General features: G+C 39.6%; 1 protein-coding gene across 1 annotated transcript in view; it reads left to right on the top strand.

Annotated features, from left to right (window-relative positions):
- The first annotated feature begins 2,678 nt into the window (after positions 1-2,678).
- LOC119915058 (matrix metalloproteinase-17-like) overlaps positions 2,679-24,649 on the top strand; it is a 69,777-nt gene continuing 47,806 nt past the window's right edge. The window contains exon 1 of the mRNA XM_038734619.1: positions 2,679-3,225. Coding sequence (XP_038590547.1) covers positions 3,091-3,225 — 135 coding nt within the window. The 5' untranslated portion in view covers positions 2,679-3,090. The remainder of the gene's footprint in view (positions 3,226-24,649) is intronic.

Raw genomic sequence — 24,649 nt, 5'->3', positions numbered from 1 at the left:
GGAAATAATTTAGAAGTGCTCCTTTTTTAAAATACTCACTGGATTTTTATCTATTTCTGCAAAAGGGAGAAAATATGGAAGGGAATGTAGACAGATGCTGATTTTGAAATCACTCTGCCAAGTGATCTGATTGATCTGATTATAGTTATATAGAGAGATGCCATGCCATGTTGATTCTTACTTGTCATATTGTATTATTGCTAACAATATATATATTGGTTTTGCATACTATATGTTTATCCTTGTATACTCTATATTTGTACAAAAGCTGTCAGATCCTAGAGAGAGTCTATTCTGTATTTAAGCAAATGATGGTAATGTCTTTTGATTGTAGTAACTTCAACATTAATGCACTTCAGTCCACATCTGCACTGGGCAGTGGGTTTTCCTAATCATACGAACTAACCAAAGAAAATTAATTAAATCTCACAGGTCTGAAGATGTTGAAACACAGCAGACTGAGATGAGTAAGTGGACATTTTAACCTCCTGTTAATATAAAATTGAATGGCTGGAGCTTCTTTTTGGCCAGTAGACATTATCAAAATGTTGTGGACAGGTCCTGACTAGAACTGGAAGCAAAACAGTTGAGAAGTTTCAAGCCTTCAGCACTCTGAGAGCAGAGCTTAATGCTGCTGAGCAAAAAAACATATTTTTCATGTCTTTCTCCTCTGGACCAGTGATGAACGACTACTGTAATGGACCTGAATGAGGAATGGAAGTGCGTGAATTTGTGCATGTGTGTATACTCTTACCATGACAGAGGGCTCGACGAATTCCAAAACAAGCAACAGTCACCCAGTTCAGCTAATTTACTGACGCATCAGTCGGCCTATTAAGTGGTTAATAAGCTGCAGGGGCGTGTAGCTCTTGTTAGTCATTCCAGCTCGTTCCTTCATTACCTGGTGGATTTTAATATTATGCAGCACAAAAGAAATAAAGAAGTACATTAGTCTTCTCACAGAAGAAGAAAGTGTGGGATGATACTGCTGTTTTCGTGTAATAATTATCTCTGTGGCTCAGCAAATTGTTTTGTGCGTTCCTCTGATGTTTTCTCAAATATGGTGAAAATAGAAGTGTAATGAGGGGTACAAAGTAAAACATCTTTGCATTTCAGAGACATATGCAGTTTCTCTACTTCAGTGGCTTCTGCTGCTATGTACATTCAATTGGGCATAATTTAACTCTTTAAATGCTCACTGTCCACATTTTAATTGAAAGTCTATATTACTACGGTATCAATAGTAGTAATATTTGTCCCTGCTTTCTGAAAAATGGATTTGATTATCATCTTGGCATGTAAGAGCACAAGGATGAAAGTGGATGTACTGATTAGCTGGGGGTTTCAATGGAAAAGAACTGAATGACCTTCTGTTGAGTTCTAGTCTGAGATTTCGCTTTGGTGATGCAGTGACAAAAAAGCCAAAGACAGTCAGTTGACTGAAGGCTGCATACAGAGATTCAAGACTAAAAAAACTGACCAACTCCCTGTTTCTTCATCCCTTGCCATTGCCTTTTCTTAATTCTTTCTGTACAAATATACAAATATAAGATAAATATTACACAACTACTAAAGACACACATCCTCCCATACAAATGCTCTGTTTTAGAATGATGCATTTGTAGCAGTTATGTTCTGCCATCAAAATAATGGGAAATTTGAAAGTGGCACTGATTATGATCCATTAAACTTAATTTCATTTACAAATGTCCATGTGAAGATTTTATACAATTGTGATTTTAGACTGGATGCCCCCTTTGATGTGTCAGTTTTGCATTTTACTGTTGTTTGCAGCTGTGAAATTTAGAATGACTACAAGGTGGAGTTCAGAATATGAAAAACACTTTAAAAATATGAAAAAGAATGGAGCGTGCCAACCAGCCGAAGCAGTTCACCATGAGGGATGCATGGATGTGTGTGTGTACCAAATTTCATTGTTCAATAGTAAAGATAGGTATTTCAGCATGGACCAAAGTGGTAGACAATAACTGACAGACTGACATGGCAAACAAAACAACTTGTTTTAATACCTTCATTATTTATGATTATATTTGGCTCACATGGTGCATATTTCGTTTAATTTAATTTGCACCACAGAGTATACATGCACAATGCACAGTGTGGTGGTGGTGGTAGTTTCGGTGTCAATATGGGCCCACATCTCATTTTTCCACCAGGGCACCTGTAATCTAGCATAGCTGCCTGACATGTTTTGACCCAACTGACACCAAATCCACTTAAACTTGGAGGTGGTGATGATCATCTGGGTCAGACTAGTTAGATTTAGGTCTATTCACAGTAACACACAACTAGTCCTAAAACTTTCTCTCTTGTTTCAGCTAATATATTCTAAATTCCTTTCTTGAAACTCCTGATTGTGTTAGGCTACATATAAATGGCTACAAATAAAATTCAGACTTCAGGTTCAAAACTGAAATTCACTCCAAGGCATGTCAAACCCACTTAACACCAAATAATTTCTTATATAATAACAGAGAAACACTGACAAATTGTGTTTTCTGTATTTGGTCTCAACCCTTGAGACTCTCAAATTACGCACGGTGCGCGTCATGAATTCAGTAGTGTCCAAGTGGGCTAAAAAGGCGCCGATCTCCCCTCCTCTCTCCCTCCCTCCCCGCTCTCCCTAAATCCTTCGGGCCAAATACTCATTCACTCTCACTGTGTGTGCGTCAACGAGCGGTCTCCGCTGCTGCTTTGGACAAAAACCGCACGCAGCTGCTTTCATTTCCCAGCGCTCGAGACTGCGCGATCAGGAGGGGAGCTCGCGCTTCTTGCTGCAGGGATATCACCTCTGATGGACTTGATATAGGACAAGTGTACACCTTTTTTTAATCTCTATCTGATTATGACCACGTAGGTGATAGTTACAAGTGCCGTTTTGTGGAAAACAAACTTGTAAAAACGTCCTTACCGCTACCGGGTTTAATGTGTTTTATGTGCTTGCGCTCAACAGTGAGGTAGACTTATGCGGGCTAATTTTACTGGAGCGTCGGCGTGTGATTTATCCCGTGGATGCGGCTGTCGGGGTCGGTGTCTGAGCCCCGCAGGATCAGCCTGTCATAGGGCATCATGATTTCTGTTCACACGTGGATGAGGAATATTTCTCCGGAGATGCTGCTGCTGCTGCTGCTGCCGATTTTGTGGTTTTTACCTCTGACTGGAGCGGCTCCGTCTCTGACTACCGAGCAGCTGGACACTGGGGTGGTAAGTTTTGTACCTTTTCTACATGGGGAGTAGGAAGTTTTGCTACTTACTGCCACTTTTGGACGTGGGGTGGGTGGGAAGTTTCCCTACTTTATACCACCACTGAATATATAGTGGTGTGTTTCTCTGCCATACCCCTCTCTTAGAACAGGCAGTTTACCCTACTTTTGGATGTCGTAGGCAAATCCTGTCCTCTGCATACTTGACCTGAATTTTAACATCTCCCAGCCGTCCAATGCACGAGGCAGCTTGGATGTGATGGAAAATAAAATAGGATCCTGTTCTCCAAAGCGGTAATCCGGATCCCAGCAATGGCTAGCAATAAATAAATGTAAATGTATTTGCCTTGGCGGAATATCGACCTCCTCCGCACACAGCATGCTGACATAGTATATACGCTGCACTGATGAATGGCAGATGGGACTCACTTCCAGCACAGTGACAAACCAACCCATAAGATGTTATTGGCTATTACCTTTTCTCAGTCATGCCTCTGAAAGACTGCTCGAAAATGTCATCTGATGTCAAGTTTAAACAATAACATGGGTTAAAAGTATGGTTGTTTAAATGGAGATGTGAGGGAAAGAAGGGAAAATAACCTGCTGAAGCAATTAAACAAGACAGGCTATTTTTGAATTTTATTTCATTTGAATGACTAGTTATTAACATACAAATGATGTGAACTGTGAATTAATACGTTTTTAGAGGGTAGGGTAGAAAATGATAGTTGTGAAAATATGGAATAAATCAATAAGTCTCTACAATTAGTTTCTACAATTAGTTTTGTCAGTGGATGCTCTATGATGAGTCAAACCCCTTTCCTTTTAATGAACTATATCTCAGCAAATTAAAGTAATTATCTGATTATATCTGATATTTTCATCAATAGGTAAGATATACTTCTGTGTTATATTTGGAGCACCTGCAGATAAAACAGTATCTGTTAATTGAGACTACATCCTAATCAACTTTTAACTTTAATTGCTGTGATATCAACACAGATTTGTCTCTTTGTTTCTCCACATTTGCTACCGAGCATCAGTCTTCCAAAACAAACTCACATCTCAAAACATTGATGCACTCATGTTAAACTGCTGCCTCTTCAGTATCTCTTCAGTGCCATTGCTTGTCTATTTCTGCAGGGGGGGTACAGAAGCATGCGGATGAACCCTGTTATAAAAGATATTGCTGAGGTTTTTCTGTTGCTTGACCACCTCCTTGTGGATGTGTGCTGCTGGGAGACAGACATTCACCTTTTTGGTCTTTGATACTCTTAGCTACAGAATTGTCCCTCAACTCCACAAGTTTGTCGAGGACAGTCTCATGGTGTTGTGTAGAAGTACAGCTAGTTGCTTTAGTCATTTTGGAGATTGAACATGTTGGGTGGTTGGATGCGAATGATCTGGTGTTTGGTCGGGCAATCCCTAAAGCTGCCTTAAAACTATATAATCCCTTATCACACTATGTTTGAGTGTCTGGGCAAACACTTCGCTTCATACTCATCCAGTAGAAACAGAGCAACGCAGGCTTCGCTGCACTTTCTCACAAGTGCACCATTCATTGCTGTTTTGGTCCAGGTTTGGTTCATCAACTAATGAGGAATCTATCAGTGTTTATTGCTTGTGAGGTATTCAACTCTTCTCATTAGTCTATACATGTACTTCGGCTCGCCATTCATTTCATGCTGTACAACTGGTTTGTTTGAGCTCCTGTGCTGGGGAGCAGCTGCACACATTTATTTTTTATTTTTTATGAACCTACAAACCAAAACAATGAGTTGAAAACGGCTTACACCTGCAGAGTGCTGAATTCGTATTTTCAATGAAATTGGCAGCACATACAAACCTTCACATTACTGGAAAATATATCCAAAAGATTGCTTAATGCAGGTTTAAGTTTAGAGGATTTCTATTCTTGGTTTAATACAGCTCTAATTAGAAGTTATTGTCTTGTTAATGTTAATTCAGACAATAGTCGTAGTGTATAACATGTGAGTGTTTGACTTGTTTTCATCCTCTGCGCAAATGGGATCATACACCTGAGTGTGATAACTGGTCATCTCAACAAAGGCTGGTACAGATTTCTCTCAGGCTGTTGGTGTGGTGTGGAATGAAGGGAGCTGGATGTACAGATGGGCTCCCGTCCACAGACACTCTCCCCCCTTTGACTGGCTGATTGACTTTTAAATAAGACTTCTCCTGCGTTGATGAAAATGCTCTCAGCTGTTGAGAGCAGGTGCATAATTGGTTGTTGAGGCTATGAGTGGGTTCTCCTTTTGTGTGTGCCCAGTTGTGTTCAATGGCTTTACATTTGGGACGTGGTCCACAAAAACAGCCATCTACCCACAGAACCGTGTCCTGATCTCCAGCTCTACTACTCCCCAGTCCCATTACACTTCAGAGCCACTGTGCTGCATCACTTGGCATTTAGTCGAGCTTGGGCGCTGAATGGATCAGTCTCTCTTTGCAACTGCCTTACACTGTGGCCATAATTAACTGAACCACAAATTTAAGCACAGCTCTGAGGCATCCAGTGTCTAGTTTTGCTGTTATCTAGCCCAATAGATCACTGCACAGCACCAATTTGCAATTTCAGCATTTTAGGGAACTGCTACATAACAGCTATAATGTAATCTGCAGTATGTTTTACGCTCATCATATCATTTTACTCCTGATGGCTGTTTTCGGCACTGGTACAGAATGACTGAGCTCCTTAGGGGATTATTTGCCTTCGGAATCACCACTGTACATGCTATATGTTAGCTATCTGTCATATGACTGAGGTGACCAGATTAGCTGCTGATATATGAACCTTAATTGTAGAAACTGACCTTGCAGAATGTCTGTGTCTTATTCAATGAGGAACATTTAATTTCTTACATTACATGTAAAACCAAACGAGTGTGTGGCGGATGCCCGATGGGACAACCGCACCCTGCCAGTCTGCTTCTAATTCTCATTTTGCTTTATAATTTCTTCAATGAGAATAACATCTGGTCTTTTGTCTGCTGAATAGAAGAGAAGGAGAAAAAAAAGCCTGGTAGACGCCACCTACTTCCACCACTCTCCCTCCTGCTAGGCCTCATAATACTGAGTCCTCATGCAACTAGCCTGCCTGGCACCATCACAGCCACCCTCATTAGCGCTCCCTTTGCCTCTCATGAGTGCACATTTCACCAGTATCATATTCTGTCCCCTCAGTCTCTCAGTCTCCTTCCTTCAATTTTCTTCTTCCAATCCAGATAGGAGGCTTTCTTCCTACCAGCACACCATGGTTCTTCTGATTACATCCAGAGGCTCAGGGGCTCAAAGAGAAAACTGAATGCGGTGACATTCGAGGGAAAGTACGATGGAGGAATTGTTGCGCTGAAATAAGTAATCAACCAGACAGGATCAAGAAAGGAAATCACATATGAAATGAAACACAAGAGAATACCTCTTCTAAAGAGTGGCAGATATAAAGTTGGAAATGTTTTATCTTGAATGTATCAGTTAATTATTTAGTGAGAAATTCCACTTTTTGGTGTTATACCTGTAAGATATTCTTGTCATTATCTTAAACAGCTGTGGTGTGACTGCAGATAAGTAAAAACGCTCACAAAGCCGGTTAACTGGTATTTCTCTTCATTGCAGCGTCATGCTGGGCTATTAGGGCTACTTTTAGCACCGCTGTCCCACTTGCATCAGGCTGTGTGACCTTTCTGTCTGTGGCACTGTATCATGGGGCTTATTTCCAGGGCAAGGTCACTTTTTTCAGGGATGTCAAGTAGGAGATGACTACACAGCAGGATAGAATAGATCATTGTGTGATGATTGACAGAGAGCACAAGAGACAATTCAGCATGTAATAAATAGCACATTCTCAGCTTCTCAGGAAGAGGGAGACACTGTGGAAACCAACCAGTCCTTCAGTCCGCTGCTATCCAATCTGTCATCGCAGCTTTGCTAAGTGTAAAAGTTCTCCAGGGAGTTGCATGGTCCTGGGGAGCTTGTCAGAGTTTATAATATCCTTAGAGGCCATTTCAACAAGGATCTTAAAGGCCCTGACACTTTTTTGGCTACCACCGAGGTATGGCAGTGTGGGACTGATGTGCGGCAGCTGCAGCACTTCTGCTTGAAGTTTTTAAGTCAGTTACAACACCAGATACATTTGGGTGGATATATGACTTAGCGTTGACACTACAGACAGGAAAGACTGCTGGCTAAATAGAACACTGCACAAGTAGCAGGAAAACACTGCATGTATGAATCCAACTTACCTGGTGTTGGAAATGTACACCATCTGGAGGAATTCAACGGTTACAAGGACATTTTAGTGGGAAAATTCAGTGTAACGATACAAAATCTCAACACAGTGCAGGCCTGTAGCAGTGCTTAGATGCAGAGGGTTCTTAATGTAGCAGGGCTCAGTACTTCAACTCCCTCGTCACTCAGGCTCAGGATAGTGTCCTTGGGCAAATGAAACATGGCTCTTAGTTGTGTGTTAGCCTGAGGGTCTGGAGGCTACATTTTAAGCCTTCAAATAAGTCATGGCCTTAAAATACACTACAGACCAGTCAAATATATCTTTATGAAACCAGATCCTGGTGCTCTTGGGAAATATGTTCATGTATTGGATGTGCATTTCAGAATAATATACAAAGAAACTAATTAATTCTCTACTGCTATGACTCTAGGTTGCATCTAAAAGAAAAGTGTGCATATCTAAAATGTCTATCTGTAGTCACAACACAGTATAGATCTACCCTGGCTATTTTTGCTTGACTTTACAGTAGTGATGGGTTTAATATTGTGGGCAAGTGAGTGCTGTTTTCCACAACAGAGCTGCACGCGATAGTCGTTTTCCATTGGCTTGAAGTGACTTCATTACTCGAGAAGGCCCGCTCCACGGCTCCCCATATAGAAAACCTCAAATCAAATCCATGTGGACAGTTCTATTTTAACCCGAGGAGCCCCGCCTCTCCTTCTTGTCTTTGACCAGATCAAGGTTTTGGTTGCCATTGCTATTCAAAGGACTGACCAGATCTTGTAATTACAGTGGTTTCTGGTGTTGTGCTAGCTCACATGCTGAAGCCTAAAATAATCTATAGCCCTGCCAACCGAACTGCCAACAGACTGCTTTAATAGCATGATCAAGAAAACCCGAAAGCAACAACAAAGCAACTCTGAAATTGCTTGCAGAAATTGGCAGAATTATAATAATATGTGGTTTTGTGTGTGTGTGCATGTCAGTTTCTTCTTGTTTGCTGCTGTAAAATGTTGTGTATGCATGATTGTGTGTGTTTGTGTGTGTGTGTGCGCTACTGCCACACTGGTGACCTCATAGCTTGTCTCTCATTTGCATTTGTTATTTCACGTAATAGTGGAGCGTATGGTTGCAAAAAGGGAATGGATGAGGGTGATTGCTTATCATATGTGGAGTCAACTTCATGATCCCATTTCTCTGAAGGTCTAAGAGAAATGAAGAGAATTAGATAGGAGAGGGATGAAGACCAAGAGAGATTGAGTGGGTGGCAAAGATAAGCTACGCCTCCATCCAACTATCACTGGCAATTAGGCCCACTTTCTTTTAGTCCAGTGTTGATACTCAACTTCCTATCAAGTGAATATAATGAGCCGCTAACAGTCTGCTGAATTTCAAGTGTTACTCATATTTGTGTGAATTGCAGTCTGGGCTAGGCTTAAACTTGCAGTTGGGTTAATGTTAAGAAAAGGGCCAGGTTCTAGTTTAAAAATAGAGTTAAGCACATATAGCAAGCGCGCACATGCATGTGTGTGTATTTTTGCATGTGCATGCTTACAGTATATGTGCCAGTTGCCAGCATGCCACAGCTAACATTAGAAAGACATTGTCTTCTTTGTAAGGATCACTATAGTACCACATGGTGGCTATATTATGATTTTCATGTGGGCTTTATGACCTGTATACAAGGGCCAACCATAAGTACATGCTAATGTATGTATTCCCTCCCACAGCTTTGAACCTTGAAAGGCAGTTACAATGATGGATACCACCTCCAATACCTTTACATGACTGTAAAGTAAGATTTACAGTTTCTGAACTATAGATTGTTGTTATTAAAGTCAACCTACACGTTAGAAGAATAATATACTATTGTTTGATGTATGCAGTCCCTGGTTTCTGTAAAGTGGTTTTTAATGACATTTTCCATATCCTTGAAGGTCACAGAGATTAAAATCAATCTATGTATGCTATTGATTAACTGATAGATTGAGGCTTTGACAGGAAAACAGTTATCTAACGGTGAGTGACCTTTCTTTGTGATGTTGTGATTCTAAGACAGTTATCAAGGAGACATTTGTTCACATGAAAATGATTTTGTGTACTTGGCTCCCTTAGAGAAGCAATCTTGGAATACACGCAAGGGTATTTAAAGTTGAGCACAAACATTTGTGCATTCTGAAATGTGCCCAAATACATACGCAGAGGCACATGCAGTTAAACACACTGACTGTAAACAACAAATTGAAGGTTGATTCTGTGATAGTTAAAATCTGTAAGGTGTGTGTATGTTTCGTGTAACTTTATAGCCTTCTCCCTTGTCCTCACTTGTGGGACACTGGACGAGCTTTATTCAGTCCTTGTGTCTGTGGGCTTTGGCTGGGTGCCATGCCACACTGCCGCCCACAGAGAGAAGAACTTCAAAGAAGGTTTGGGAGCTTTTTCCCCTCAGTGGAGCAACTAAAACTTATTCCTGTTAAATTAAGCTCCAGTTACAGGGGGATGTTCTAATTGGCTCCATCAGTTTGTTTATCTTATGGCTGACATTTGTTAAGTCCTTAAGTCTCCTTCCCATCCCCTTCTATCCTTATATCATCCCTCACTCCGTTATTCAGTCACAGAAATCTCCATCTATCCATCCACACTTCTATTTATGATTTATGATTTTGTCTATAGACACTTTTTTGCTAAATGTTTGTGCACATACAGTATTTACTGGGTTGTATGTTTGTGCCAGTCTTTCGTACTCTCTGAAGGCTTTGTTGGATTTGCTGCAGGAGTTGTGACTTGCGGTCATATACTCTCTGCCAGATATCTAACTTAAATGTACCCATGTCTAAAAAATGCAGAGCTGATAGGACTTTAACAATTTGGGTGAGTTGCTGCTGGCACAGATGAGGCAAATTCTACCCATGGCAAACAAAATCTTCTGACGAGCCAGGGAATAGAGTCAGGAAAGAGCTCCCTGCGGCCCCTGAAAAAAAAAACTTTTTTTTTTAATCTTGTTCAAATTTTTCAATATGTGTTGCTTTGAAACACAAGCACACAAAACACACAAAAAGGTTTGGTGGGGAAATGCACAATTTACTCATAAAACTGTGCTTACACAAGCTTGATAAATGAGGCCCTACTGTATTTCAGAGCATGGAATCGTGTTTGTGTTCAGTGTCCTGCGTCAAGCTAATTTCTCCCAATAACCTGGTTTCTGTTCTGCATGGAGCTGTAGTGTCTCATTTTCTCTTCTCTTCTTTCATATCCAACCTCTTTCTTTCTTTCAACCTCTTTCTACCTCTCTTCTTTTTCTTGTTTTCTGTTCTCCAATTTCTGCACTACTTTCCACCGTGTGCAACCTGTTTATTCTTTCTTTTCCCTCTCTATGTTTCTTTCTTTGTCTGCCCTCTCTCTCCCTATCTCTCTGTGTGTCATTTCCTCTTTGTATTGTTGTCTCTTTTCCGTCTCTCTACCTCTTTCTCTTAACATCTCTGTCTCTCCACCTTCCTCCTAGCTGCCTCCAGGAACAGACAGGAGTTGAGCCTCAGCTTTCGGTACAACCAGCTGTTCCTAAACCATGGATTAGATGATTCACTTACAGTCACATCTTAATTCCTGTTGTCACGCTCTCACGCACACAAATATGCAAATTAGGACAGATTTTCCTCCCAAATGTCTCGGAAATGACATTCACACCTTGAACTGAATGGAAACTGGGTGTCAGAATAAGCACATCCATCAAAAATGCACTGTATCCTTTCAACAAGTTAGACTTGTGTCCCATTATATGCACATTGTATCTGCAGAAGAGCAAAATATTTCCTGAAGTGAAGTGATTGAGTGTTTCAGCAGGGTGGCGCATGTGCCATCTGCTTGCAACATAGTGTGCTAGAATCTAACTGATGACTTTTATTATATGCCATCACTTTTCTCTGTTGTCTGTTGTCTCTTTCCTGCTCACTGCATACAATCTGGGGAAATAGTTAAATTATAACACATCTAAATAGAAAGTAAAGTCTAATGGAATACATCAGTGGAACAAAACCAGCCTCTAAACATTTCCATGACTTCTTGTTTCCTTGTCGGCCCGAAACAGCAGTTAATTTCCTGTTTGGATTGGGACTGTAAAACTTTATTATTTTTAATCTCTTTTAGTATATTAAAAGCTAAAGATTTATAGGCTTATATTTGAAACTTTATGTTGAGATGGTTTGCAGCGGAACCCCTCCTAAGAAAGACTGTAATGGAACTAACTTCTCACTAAAAAGCACATCAAGTGTTCATTCCTTCCACATTGTTGGTGATTATTTGTTCTTTGGTGTCCACTCATAATTGGACACAAGAGATTGTATAGCCTATATACTGGGTTCTTTCTGAAGCCTAGTTGTTACGGAAGCTTTGTCACATATCGGTTAAGCAGAGGCAGTGTCATTGTGGATCCACTGGAAATATTATATAATATATGCACAAATAGTGCTAAATATATCAACTGAGCCGTATAATGTGAGGTAGAAAGAAAGAACGTGGTGGCAGGGAATGTAGATCCATTCAGTAACATAAGGCCCATTGTTCTTGGTTTTTCTGATTTTCACTAAATGGTTTAAACTGGATTCAGCCAGATTTCATGCCCCCATGCATCCAAAAGTTATATTTCCTGCTGCAACAAGAAATTGATCACTGATGATCACTGGATTTTCACTGCTCATTACAATGAGAGGTCCTCCTGCAAAGAGGACAACTCAAAATATGCTTCTGGTAATAGAAGGTGAAGAGGGAAATGTAGAGACGGAACACAAAAGAGAGCTATGAACTCTACACACTCATACATAATGTACTAATAAAAAACTGTTTTGTCTCATTGCCAGTTGACTATTTGAAAACACCCGTTAAAGTCATTAATTGACAAGTCTTCAACCATCATACAAACTACCTTTCCATATTAGTCAAACTGATAGATTCTCTCTCATGTTACAGCAAGTTAATGATTTTAAAATCAGCACATATAATTTCAATAAATGAGTCAATAGGCAGTAGACAAAAGCAATAAGGGAAGGGAATCAAAAGTCTTCTTCTGCCGAAACTATCCAGGAGATAACCAAGAATTTAAGATCATAAAAGTAACATTAGGAGTTGAGGGATCTACTTTAACAACACAGATGAATGTTCAAGACTCCTGCCAAGAGGCTTACTGGGTATAAATGGTCTTACATCTTACAATGTTTTGCAGACATATTGTAATGCAGAATGAGATTTCTACCACTTTATTAGATAGATAATTGTATTTTTTGTCTGATCTGTGCACGTTAAGTGGGTAACTGATCAATTTTGTCACATGCGTCACTCTACAGTGGGGTTATGATGAAGCTCAAGGGCTGACATACGTGTGTTGCTACTGTCGCTACGGAAATCAGAGATGGTTGAGAACTGTTCGAGTTTGGGACATTTCTCTGTAAATGTTATTTATTTTGAGTCTGCACTAAATAACTTTGTTGAGCATGCTGGTTTGCCCTTTTTTAGGTGAGATTTTGGTCTTGGTCACCAAAACAACACTCACAAAATTGGCCAATGATCTTCTACATATGACGTATGATGTAATTTCAGTGGTCTTGCCTGCTGAGTGCAGCTTTTGATACACAAGGTACTACTATATATAGATATATGCTGCTTTTCTACTGTGTGTCATAAAGAGTCTGTTCTTTGCTCATTACAATTATTTAGCTATATTCTCTCAATAAAACAATCCACAACTTTGGCAGTCATTTTGTTATAATAATGAATTTGCTGATTGACACAAAGGACTAATCCAAATTAGAAATACATACTTATCTTAATTTAAAACAGCAAACTTCCCTAAACCAAAAGTCCAAAGACATGCAAGCTAGGTGTCTCCAAAATTGTACTTAAGTGTGCATGTGAGTGTGAGTGGTTGTTCGTCTATGTGTGGCCCCGCAATGGACTGGCAACCTGTCCCGGGTGTACCCCACAATTTGCGCGTTGGCAGCTGGGACTGGCTCCAGCCCCCCGCGACCCTGTACACAGGATAAGCGGCTGACGATGGAAGGATGGATATTATTTATATTACAGGCAATAGATGGAAAAAAATTAATGGAGCTACACTTTAAACCATTTTTTAAAAACAATTTTCTAATTGTTTTTAAAAACAATGCATGGAAACATAGAAAGAAGGTCGAGAGGTGATATTCGGTTTAAAGCAGTGAGAAGAAAGGTGAGGGAAATGTATCAGAGTAGACGACTGATTTCTGGGCCTGGATTCATTCTCGCTCTTTTACCGCCTGGCAATCCAGCCTTAATTTTCTGTTTGATTAAACGTGTCATTCAGGCTACATGTCACCTCCAATTTCCCTCTCTTTCTATCCACCTATATTCTCCCTCTTTGATCTGATCTGTTTGCACAAATGAGATGAAATCCTCCATTCCTTTAGTAAATTGTGTTTACACTCTGGAGATGCCATTGGAATGGTTTCAGGAGCCTCTCAGTCAAACACACTTAAGCATGCTTTCATTCCTTGGATCCTACATGATCCCAGTGTAATACTTTGAGTAAACCTCTCTCTCTCAGAATAAGCTGGTCATTTAAAATGCGAAGCTGCTATAACTGCTTTGAATAATGATAGCATCTCTAGCCGACACCCATGGATGTTGTGATAACATTTGGTAGAGAGAGAAATCTCCTCAGCGGAGCGCAACATTAGAAGCAGAGGATTGCTTGATGTTAGACATTTACATCTTTGTGATGTGTTTATTGGCTTATATGACATTGAGTTGAGGCTTTGCTGTCTGTGTAGTCAAAGCTGTTTTGTTTTAATAGAAAAATATTAATTTTGGCGACTTTTGTTTCAGGACTTATCTTTATCTGCATTCAGAGATCTTACCACATACATCATGATACTAACTACCTTCTGCTGGTCAGTAGTGAAGTTAAGAATGTAATAATCTTGAACAAGGAAATAAGGAGCAAATAGAGGTAAATCAGAAATCTTTAGCAATGTAAATACAGAAATAAATTAAGTTTTCAACTATTGAGCTTTTCTTTTGCTGTTAAAATTTTTCTTTATGTGCTCTTCATCGTGATATTTCATGAAAGTAGTTGGGTCGGAGAAATCATGATATGCTTTTGACTCCTTTGCACCCAGTAATGTGTAAAAGACATACAATAAACAGAAGTGATGTATCTTGCGAGCCTAGCAACATTGAAGGTTACCAACCATTGTGCAACACTCTCTTAATGTAACATGCTCATTCTGCAATGCAGGGACCGATACTGCAGTTCCCTGAATAAGAAAAAAAATCATCTTATATTTAGGCCAACATGCTAGTAAACTGGTCAGTAGTTTCTGATGGCTCTGACTGTTAATTAGAATAGTCTCAAGCCCCACGTTGTCACACGCATACGATCTTCACTGCTGTCCACAGCAGACCAAAACAATCCATTGTGAAATTCATTGCAGCACAATATAGAGATTTATAAAGACAGCTTGATGTCATTCTGTCATTTTACAGGCAGCATGTGTTTCTTGAAAGACTTGAATAGGCATTTTTTATTAATACATCTTGACATGACACAATAGGAAAAGAACAGGTGTAAATAATACAATTCCTGATGGCTGAATTTGATGTTGCTGCTTCAGTTTCAGAGTCTTTGTGTTGTGCATGCTGTCTCACTGTCATACTGTCATGATACAGCACATTTTGGGAATCTGTTGTAGTAGTTGTTGAAGTTCTTGTCTCTCAAGCGTGAACTCCTCCTGACTTGTTTCCCAAGACAATAATAACAAACATGAAGAATGCAGATGAGTAAAATTGAGGACATATTGTGTTAAAATGAATGTTTAATCAGTTGATTATTTTTCAAGCTCCAGTTTGCCATAAACAGTTCAAGAGGCTGTCAAGTGAAACATACATAAAAAGGTAAAGTCTTTGTATTTAATGGTCAAAATCTAAATTAGTAGCTGCAAGTCCATATCTGTTTGCATTCTTTTTGGCTCTTTTAGTTCTTTCCCACCCAAGATGCAATGGAAAGCTTAATTAAATTTTTTTTAATTCTAGCACGGCTTCAAAACCTTAAAAGTCAAGGCGGTCGGCCACAGGTCTGACCTTATGCTCGACGTAGTAAGGAACAATGTCAACACAATAATGGACTGTGCTACTTTGTGACCCTTTGAGAGTTACTGAGGTCGCAAGGTTAAATGCCTCCCAGTGACTAATTTCCTGTCAGTGAGGATGAAGATGAAGGGACTTTGCAGCTGTTCATAAGGGCTAAACAGGGAGGTATTGTGGGGCAGAGGAAGGCCACATGCATGGGGGCAACCTTTGAGAGATGGTACTGTGGGAATACCATGGTTACAACATTCATTTTGTGTGTGTGTGTGTTTGTGTGTGTGTGTGTGTTTGCGTGTGTCTGTGTGCCAGCTGACAGACCAAAACAGGATGTGACAGGTAATGATGAAATAATGAGAAGTGTGAGAATGATACTACAGTCTGATTGTGTGATATTGTACAAACTGGGCAATGGTACATTAGAATATTTACTCCTCCATTTCCAAACACAAGATGCATCCATCCATCCATCTATCGTCAACCGCTTATCCTGCGTACAGGGTCGCGGGGGGCTGGAGCCAATCCCAGCCAACATCGGGTGAAAGGCGGGGTACACCCTGGACAAGTTGCCAGTACACAAGATGCAATTGTTGCCATTTGCTGGTCAAAGTTAAACAACAGTGAACTTTGACCCGCGAGTCTGCCAGAGCCAACCGGACCTCACACTGAAACAGGAAACTCCTACTTCAATTTGACAGTTGCAGGGTATCAGTTACAGTGAATGAGAGGTGAGTGAATGTTTGAAGAGGCTGTTGCAAGTGTGAAAGGGCCTTAAGAGGAGTTACAATAAAGTTGGTAGGAAGACAATGTGGCGCAAGCCTTTTCATGTGGTACCCAGGTCCCTATGAAATTACTTTGAATTCTTTCCAGAGACTGTGCAAATTCCGTGTTTTCTGTGGAAATTTTTCTGAATTCTGTGTTGTACTAATCAGAAAAGAGTGTGTATTCATGTGGTGGATGAACAAAATTGCAAAATTCAATAATAAAATATATCAAAATGTTATCAGTATCAATGAATTTAATGTATCATGCAAATATGCATATAGAAATATTCAAATGTATGTGCAATAATTTATGGGGACAATTTACAATAAATGAATTGCAGCAGTAGAGTATTATTGTTGCAATACATGTACTGTGAATTGTCCCCTATTAAACAGATTATTTCTAGACTACTGACAGTTCTTCCCACGGATCGTCTATAGGACACCCTCCATGTTATGCTGCTCGAACACATTGTAATAAGTGGGTCCGACCGAGCCTACTCTCACGTGCGTAACGTTCCGCCTTTTTTACAAAGCTGGACCAGAAACAGACACAACTTTTTTTACATTTCTAATGGAATCTCTGACTCCACCGGACAGCCACAAAGTCTTAAACGAGCTTGTGTCTTGCATCTTTCCATTTGGTTGCACTTTTAAGAGTTGTTGAAGGGTTGAAGCTCGTGCTAGCACACCGACTTTCTTCGATTTGACAGGACAGTGTGTGTGTGTGTGCGTGTGCGAGTCCCGCCCTCGGTGAAACACTGGTAACAGAGAGCACAGAGAGGACAGAAGCAGTGCCTGTGAAAGACAAAGCAGCATAGTTCTTTCTGTTTGGTTGGCTTAAGTGTAAAAGAAACATTTATAATGCCAGGGAAAACCCACATTTTTATACATTTAATCCACATTTTGGCTGATTTCAAGATATTGTGTTTTACAGTTGATCCATTTTTATTATCAAATTCCACGATTCCGTCTGTGTTTTCTGAATCACGAAAATCATTGGGCCCTAGGTACTGAAGTACATTCACACTAATTGAGTAAATCTTGCTGTTTACATTTTAAATTGATTTGCATCCACTAAGATTTCTAGGTTTTCCATGCACACTGAAGCGAAACAAGAAAAATGTCAACATTTCTTTTTTGGCATACCTACTTTTCTGTTAGCAGACATCTGGTAAGGAGTGGGACAGACAGCCTTAAAATCCTGAACTGAAATTAAATAGCATTTTTTTTGCATTCTGCCGCAAATATATCAGCTCTGTAAATGTTTAAAAAAATGATTTAAAATTTTAAAAAAATTAATTTTTTTGCATTAATTTGACGGTATACTGTTAGCTAATTGGCTTCTCAGCTGCTGCATATTGAACAGTGTGTATACTTCTCTGCAAATATCACCTCTGTCCTTTTAGATGCTGGTTAATACTACGCCAACAACAACACAACGTCTGGACATGGCTAGCACCAAAAGTTTGTGTAATTTTTCTCTCGCTCCCCTGCCAGTGCCAGAGCTAAGCTTAAAAGGATGACTCAGTGTGATTTCAGGTGGACTTTAAACATCTGTTCAGATTCTCCTCTGCTCTGTGGTCACCTATATGGTGTTTTAAAGGGACGCTTCTACATTTCTGTTACATTTCATTCATAACAATGGAATGCCAAGCCAGCGCTATAAGATTTATCCATTGTGGAAAAGACTCGGGCCACCCACCCCAATTATTTTTTTTTTTACAACTGGTTTTGGTGGGGAGTGTAAAACATTGAATACAGACAGATTTAGTCTTTGCATTAAGGAAACACGTAAAACACTGTCCTATTCTTCCTCAAATTCACTCACCCACACACTCTGTCTCAACCCTCCTGTTTCAAATGCTACACTGATCACTGATGCCTCTGCAATTCAGCAATGCTTCAAATCTGCGCCCACATTAATCAATGTCTCACATACATGAAGCTTGGCTTTCTACCTCAAATCTATTTTTTTCCCTTGGCTTGGACAGTCAGATTTGTTGCAGAACGTCAGTGAGCAGTTCTCTCACTCTGTTTGCCTTGTCCACAGCTACACATTGCTATTGAGAAATAAATGATTTAAAAGACTATTTCGTTAGGGGAAGCCTTGGTAATTTTCAAGGTCAGGCAGCGCTGCCTCCCATCCCCAACAAGCTATATACTGTACGTAAATACTATACATACAACAAACTCTAATTAGGTGAAGAAAGATGTAGGCCTACTTAATGTCACTACTAAATGCTCTGTTAGGACTATTTGTAGGCCCTGTCCTCTTTTTCTCTTTGTCTTCTTTTACTCAAAATGTTTCTTTAGCTACTCCAGACATTACTGTATTAAAGGATTACAGGGAGCAGGGTTCAGGATTACAGAGATAAATTATCCTTCACATCCAGATACTGCAGCACATACCCTATAATACCCACTCCACGCCTCAATTATATGTGTATGTGTGAGAATGTGAAAGGCAGAATGTGTGTGCAGCATGTGTTATGTCCTTATGAATTACTGTTTTAATGTGGATCTAAATAAATTATTTGAAAGAGTGTTTGTGTAACATGTATGCATGATCTCTTGGGTCAGTGGACACGTGTGCGTGTCTGTGTGTGTGTGTGTTTGTGTGTGTGTCATGCCTCACACCAACATTTGCGATGCTTGTGTTTGTAGAGTTGTGTCTGAAGTATAAAACAGTACAGTATTTCTCTCCATACATTATTTCAAAATTATTTTGTGTCACAAGTCATTGGAAGACAGTAGGTGTGTGCAATATGAAAATAATGGTGTGTGTCATTTTTGTATTTTGAAATGAATAAACAGCAGCGGTCTTGTCATCATATGTAATATTTTGCAAGCTACCTTGTAAAAACACTGCTTGCTGAAAGAACTCTCATATATCAGTATTAACCTCAAAAATGTTGGTTAAATTCAAGGTCGGACATCATTTATTCAGGACAAGGATCAGCCAGAAAACATGCAACGAAGGCAGAAAATGTTAAGTATATGAAATGTCTAGTTATGTATGTATGTACATGTGTGCATGTACATATTTATCGTATATGTAGGTGCAAGTATGTGAATATGCATATACTGTCGGTACTGTAGTGCAGCCATTTTCTTGTTGATGGCTCGTGTAGTTTCAAAGGTGTCACCTTTCGGTCACACTTGAACTTTCAGTCCAAGGCTCATGAGCTTTTAAGGGCTTCAAAACATATTCTGGAGTATGACCTCAACTGGTACTATGGAGCAGTATGCAAAAACATAACTAGATATATCAAAAAAGGGATAGCTACCTCAGCATAAACAGTCAAATCTCTGACAGCTGACAGATTTCTATTATCTCAGTGTAGATCATCATACCACCCAACAAAGGAACTCAACATGTCCAGAACATTCACATAGCAAGAAAAGAGCATGCATTGAAGTCAACACATTTGTTACAAAGGATGCCATGAGACAGAGAGCCGAATCTGCAGAGGTTAGATGCTTAGGAAAATTGACTGTTGTTGCAGTACATCAACAGATGAGCTTGGTTTTGGAGGCTGTCTTGTTGTACTACAGTGAAGTGCATCAGTGCGGCCCTGTTTAACACGCAGGATGCAGTGAATGATAAATGTCCGCTTATTGACAGTGATGAAAAGTGTTGTTTAGATTGATGAAATGCTGCACAGCTTCAAATGGAACAGAGCAAGGAAAGAAAACATGTGCATGTTGTTCTGCAGAGCACTGAAGGGACTCTGCATTACTAATGACATTTTTGCAAACATGACTGTAAGAATTGATGAAGGAGTAATCTTGGGGGAAAAACTGATGGGGCTATGCAGAGGATTTAAAGCCACTCAAAACGTGTTTTCACATTTTATGCATTTCTCTGTAACATTAAATATTAATGACAATATAAGTCAAGTTTGGAAAACATATAATAAAGTATTACTTAAACTTAGCTTATCTGCTTCATCATGTCAGTGTGGGGGCTGGTTTGATCAGATTTGATTGACAAATACAGACATTTTTAACCAAAATTGTTCCAGAATTGGCATACAATTGTGTGTTCATGTAGGACCCCTTTACTAATAGAAGCTGTAGAAGTAAGAAGCTGATTGAAAATAATTGTTTTTGAAAATAAATGTTTTCAGGGCCTTTAAGTGAGAAATTATTGACGTTGTACTGATGTGTTGTGTTGTCAACTGTGAGTACCAAAATGTACCAAAAATGTTTCTCCTGAGAAAATACTGTCATCCACAGACAGTAAGCTTTATCAGTTAAAATCAATTAAACATTGACATTTCCGGACCAGTTGCCTGGCAACCAGAGCCTCAAAGAGCTTACTAGTGCTGCCCCAGAAATAGTCCGGCACATATTTATTTTGTATTCACACTTCATTTTTGTATGGACTAAACAAACAAGTTAATTAGGTAGCTTTTGGCAGATTTTGTTACATTAGAGAGGTATCTGGCTAGCTCTTTTGCCCTGTTTCCAGTCTTTGTGCTGCCCTAAGTTAAGGTTAATTTATACCTCTGCATCGAGCTATGTGCCGTCGTAAGCATTTATACTTGTGCGTTGGTATCTGCGTCGCTCTGCAATTACACCAAATTGCTAGTTGGCAGTGGGGTTTCTATGTTCCTTTTTGTTGGTGTAGGCCACTAGAAACAATAGCAACTGAAACTGAGCGGATCATGTTAGAGTTGGAGGTGATTGATGTTGAACAGCAGTTGCTTTTAGTGAAATGATTAAAACGCAGAAATGAGAGAAGGCATTGGAGAAGATGGTATGTACGACCTTTGAACCCGCTAGGGGCAGAAGAAGGACAAGCTGGAAATGTGTAGGAGAAAATGTGATGCAAGCCTTCGATTCACAGTTCTAGTGGTCTGCATCGCCGCGATATGTACTTACATTTTGCGGGAGGTGCATGTCAGGCTATAGCGTAGGACACATGGCTATGCTTAGGCTACTGTGTAGCTACAGTGTAGATTGGCCTTTAGTAAGCTGCTAGATGTAGCTTCATATTTACTGTACAGACAAAGACAGTCCAAACCTTTTAATTGGAATTAGTGAAGGAAGCCCTTTGTTTGCACACGTGTCATGGTTTTCACTCAGGAAACTTTTCCTTTTTTTGTTTTCATTGGAACAGTGGGTTACACAAGTTGAGAGGGCAATGTCTTAATGTTCATTGGATTTTAAGACACTATTGGTAAATGACATACCATTTAAATGATGAAATTGTTGTCACCACTCAAGTCGGACTCTGACATGCACAAGTCTTTTTCATGGTTTAACCAAGACAACCATCCTGGCCTGACCTTAAACACTAATCTAAATGTTGAACTAAAATGTATTTAGTGTTTAGTCAAGCCTTTATCACTCCCCAACTCGGACACATGGTCAAGACCCATCGGCGTCAGTTTGTAACACACTGGGGATCCCTATAGCATCATAATTCAACACAGTGGGGGAAGCCCTGCAGCGTCAGTTTTAGACGATAAAGTTAGGTATATGATATTTAACAGAAAAGACTGAGTTAAGGTGGTGGTTTGGGTTATAGATGGAGGGCCAGAACCCAGACTTTCAACCAGGAGGCCGGTGTTCGTGTCCCATGTGAAAAAAAAGTCAACATTGAATATTTTTAAGTTACGTAAGCTACATACATTACATAAATTGTGTAAGTTACGCAAGTGACAGTTAACTGACATGTTAACTGATGTACGTTGTTATTTTAACCCAAACCATGATCTTTTCCTTACCCTTGCCAAGTAGTTTTTTTCACAATTTTAATAACGTGCCAATTCAACATGGCGATGTTTTGCAACGCTAGCGTTTTGAAAGTCTAACCGGACATTGCATATTTATTGTTGCTAACTTTACTGGACACTGCATACTTATTGTTGCTAAGTGTTGCTGTTTTGACCGCAGAGCCGTAAACATCTAAAAATGACACTAAAGGGGTACCCAGGGCGTTAAAAAGTGACGCCAAAGGGCCTCGACCAAGCATCGATATTTGACGAGTCAGGAGTGTGAATGGAGTGTTGGTTTAGTTGCCAGTAGTAGACAGTGTAGGGGGAAAAATTGGGTTAAGTAGTATATGAAAACACATGGGCAGAGACTGTACTTGGATTCTTACAATATTACTGTGTGGGATTTAGTATACAGAGAAAATAGCTTCCTCATAGCAGTAATACTTAAGAACAAATTTCATTTGGGAAGGCTTGAACGTACCAATCAAAACTGAATGATAAAACACCAGGACTGCACAGGTCATTTAAGCAGCAAGTAGGCTAAGTGGTAAAGACCACCTGGGCCTGAGTTGGGACATGGGGTCAAGCCCCCACGTCAGCAAGCATTTGCCCTCCTGAAGTCACTGAATACCAGCCTCCGGGCTGCTGGACTGCGGCTGAGCCAGAACTCTGACTTCACTGCAGGGAGAACAAGGGAGAAAGAGGAGAAAGTTTTGTTTTTGTAAGTGGAGCTTGGTGGTCTCTATCCTGTATGTCACTCACCTATGGCAAACCCATGGTCACAGTTCTTTGTTATCTGACATGCAACTTGTTTGAATTCACTGAAGTGTGCATCTTTCATTTGTCTCTATGCATTTAAGGATGGACTGCACAAAGAAAGGGTGATGATATGATAATAAATGAACACTGTATCTGACCATTTTGTAATAACAAACAGAGAGAAGATGGAAAGTTGTGGCTATGTGCTCAATAAACCTGAACTTTATCGTGCCGTTCACTTATCTTACTTGCAATCCATCTCTTTTTCATTTCGTAAGTTTGCTTAATAAATTACACATATTGAGTTAGTTTTATCTTTCTACATATATATTACTTTCTTGAGAAATGATTGCCAAATAACTTTTTGTTATGTGCAGTGATAGTGTTTTTCATTTAATGAAGATGAGCTTCCTAAACTTGAACTGAGCTGTCCTCCACTTGCAGAACACGATTGTAAGGAAGTCATATTGTTGCTGATCGTCTAACAAGTTGCTGCACTTTTAGATCAGATACCAATTATACACAGATTCAAAGTGCAAACTCAAAGACAGTTCATGTTTGCTCTGCACTTTAATATGCTCATTTTGATATGCTCATTTGATTTCTTTGTTGCATTTGTCCAAAGACAATGACACATAACAATTCACATAACTCACAACATGACTTAAAATGTGTGACTCAAGACAAAGATCACAAAAGATTTGAAAATATTTTTGGTTGTTATCTTGTCTTGAGTCATGCTTATAGTTCTGACAGGGGACCTATATGTGTCTGTTCACCTCTATCTTTCTTTCACATACTCTCGGCTTCCTGAATAAATTATTAGTTGTTTTTTCGCTGGGGGCAGTGCTTGAACTTTACACTTTGCCATTCAAGATGTTCTTTAGTTCTGCTTTACAACTCTGGCTCAAGAAAGTAAAAGAGTCCCCATTCTTATTTTATGCAGAACACAACACAGTAATCAAAACATTGCTGCAATAGTTGAGGCAAACAACTTACCACTGTAGCATCAAAGGCTGTAAAAAAAAAAAAAAAAAAAAAAGGTTTATTATTTGGGATACAGTAAGGTAATGCACGGGTGTTTGACATCATTTTTGTGCATTCAGAGTTTGTATGTGTGTGTATGTGTCTGTGCTTAACTGTGTATCTTAATGAGCGAAAACAGAACAGTCTGTGTCTTATTGTTAATCATAGATTTGGAGAGGATGAATTTCTCATACAGGCCAGATTCTGTGTTTTCCCCCCACTCTGTGCTCATTTATTTCTTTTATCTTTATTTCAAGGGTGAAGACCCCAGGAGAAAAGCTCCATTATTATTTGGGGGGCTATTAAATTGGAGATGCATGTAAATGATTTAAACTTTCTTCCTCCTTTGTTCTTACAACCGTAATTTTATCTTTAGCTGTCACTATTAAACTGCAAGCCTGGTTAATTTTATTGTTGTCGCTATCCAGTAATCTTTGATTTTTTTTGTTTCTCTATGTGAACTCAAAAGGCTTGTGTGCAGCCTTTTAAAAGTGCACCCAATCTCACCTAAACACAGTGACATCCCTGTATATAATTTAGCAGTGTTCAGCATGTTACTGAACTCGTTGGCAGGTTTTACTGCTTTTTTCCTCCCTGTGAGCTACGATGTCAGGGTTTAAATTAGTTGCTGGCTCCACAAAAAAGTTGGATGTAGTGAGTTTATGAGTAGTGTTGCGGTTTTGTAGACAGCAGAGATGTAATCCATCAATTGCACACCTTGCTTACAGAGAAGAACTTAAAGCTCCGATTGTCTGTATGGATGCACTCAAGCAGATATGCATAAACATATGTGCT

This window comes from Micropterus salmoides, unplaced genomic scaffold (assembly GCF_014851395.1).
Source record: "Micropterus salmoides isolate LMB-PRFRI ecotype aquatic unplaced genomic scaffold, ASM1485139v1 Ms_hic_scaffold_20, whole genome shotgun sequence".
In the NCBI taxonomy this organism is placed as follows: Eukaryota; Metazoa; Chordata; class Actinopteri; order Centrarchiformes; family Centrarchidae; genus Micropterus; species Micropterus salmoides.
Note: the sequence above shows the minus strand (reverse complement) of the source record. Positions and strands in the feature narration are given on the sequence as shown.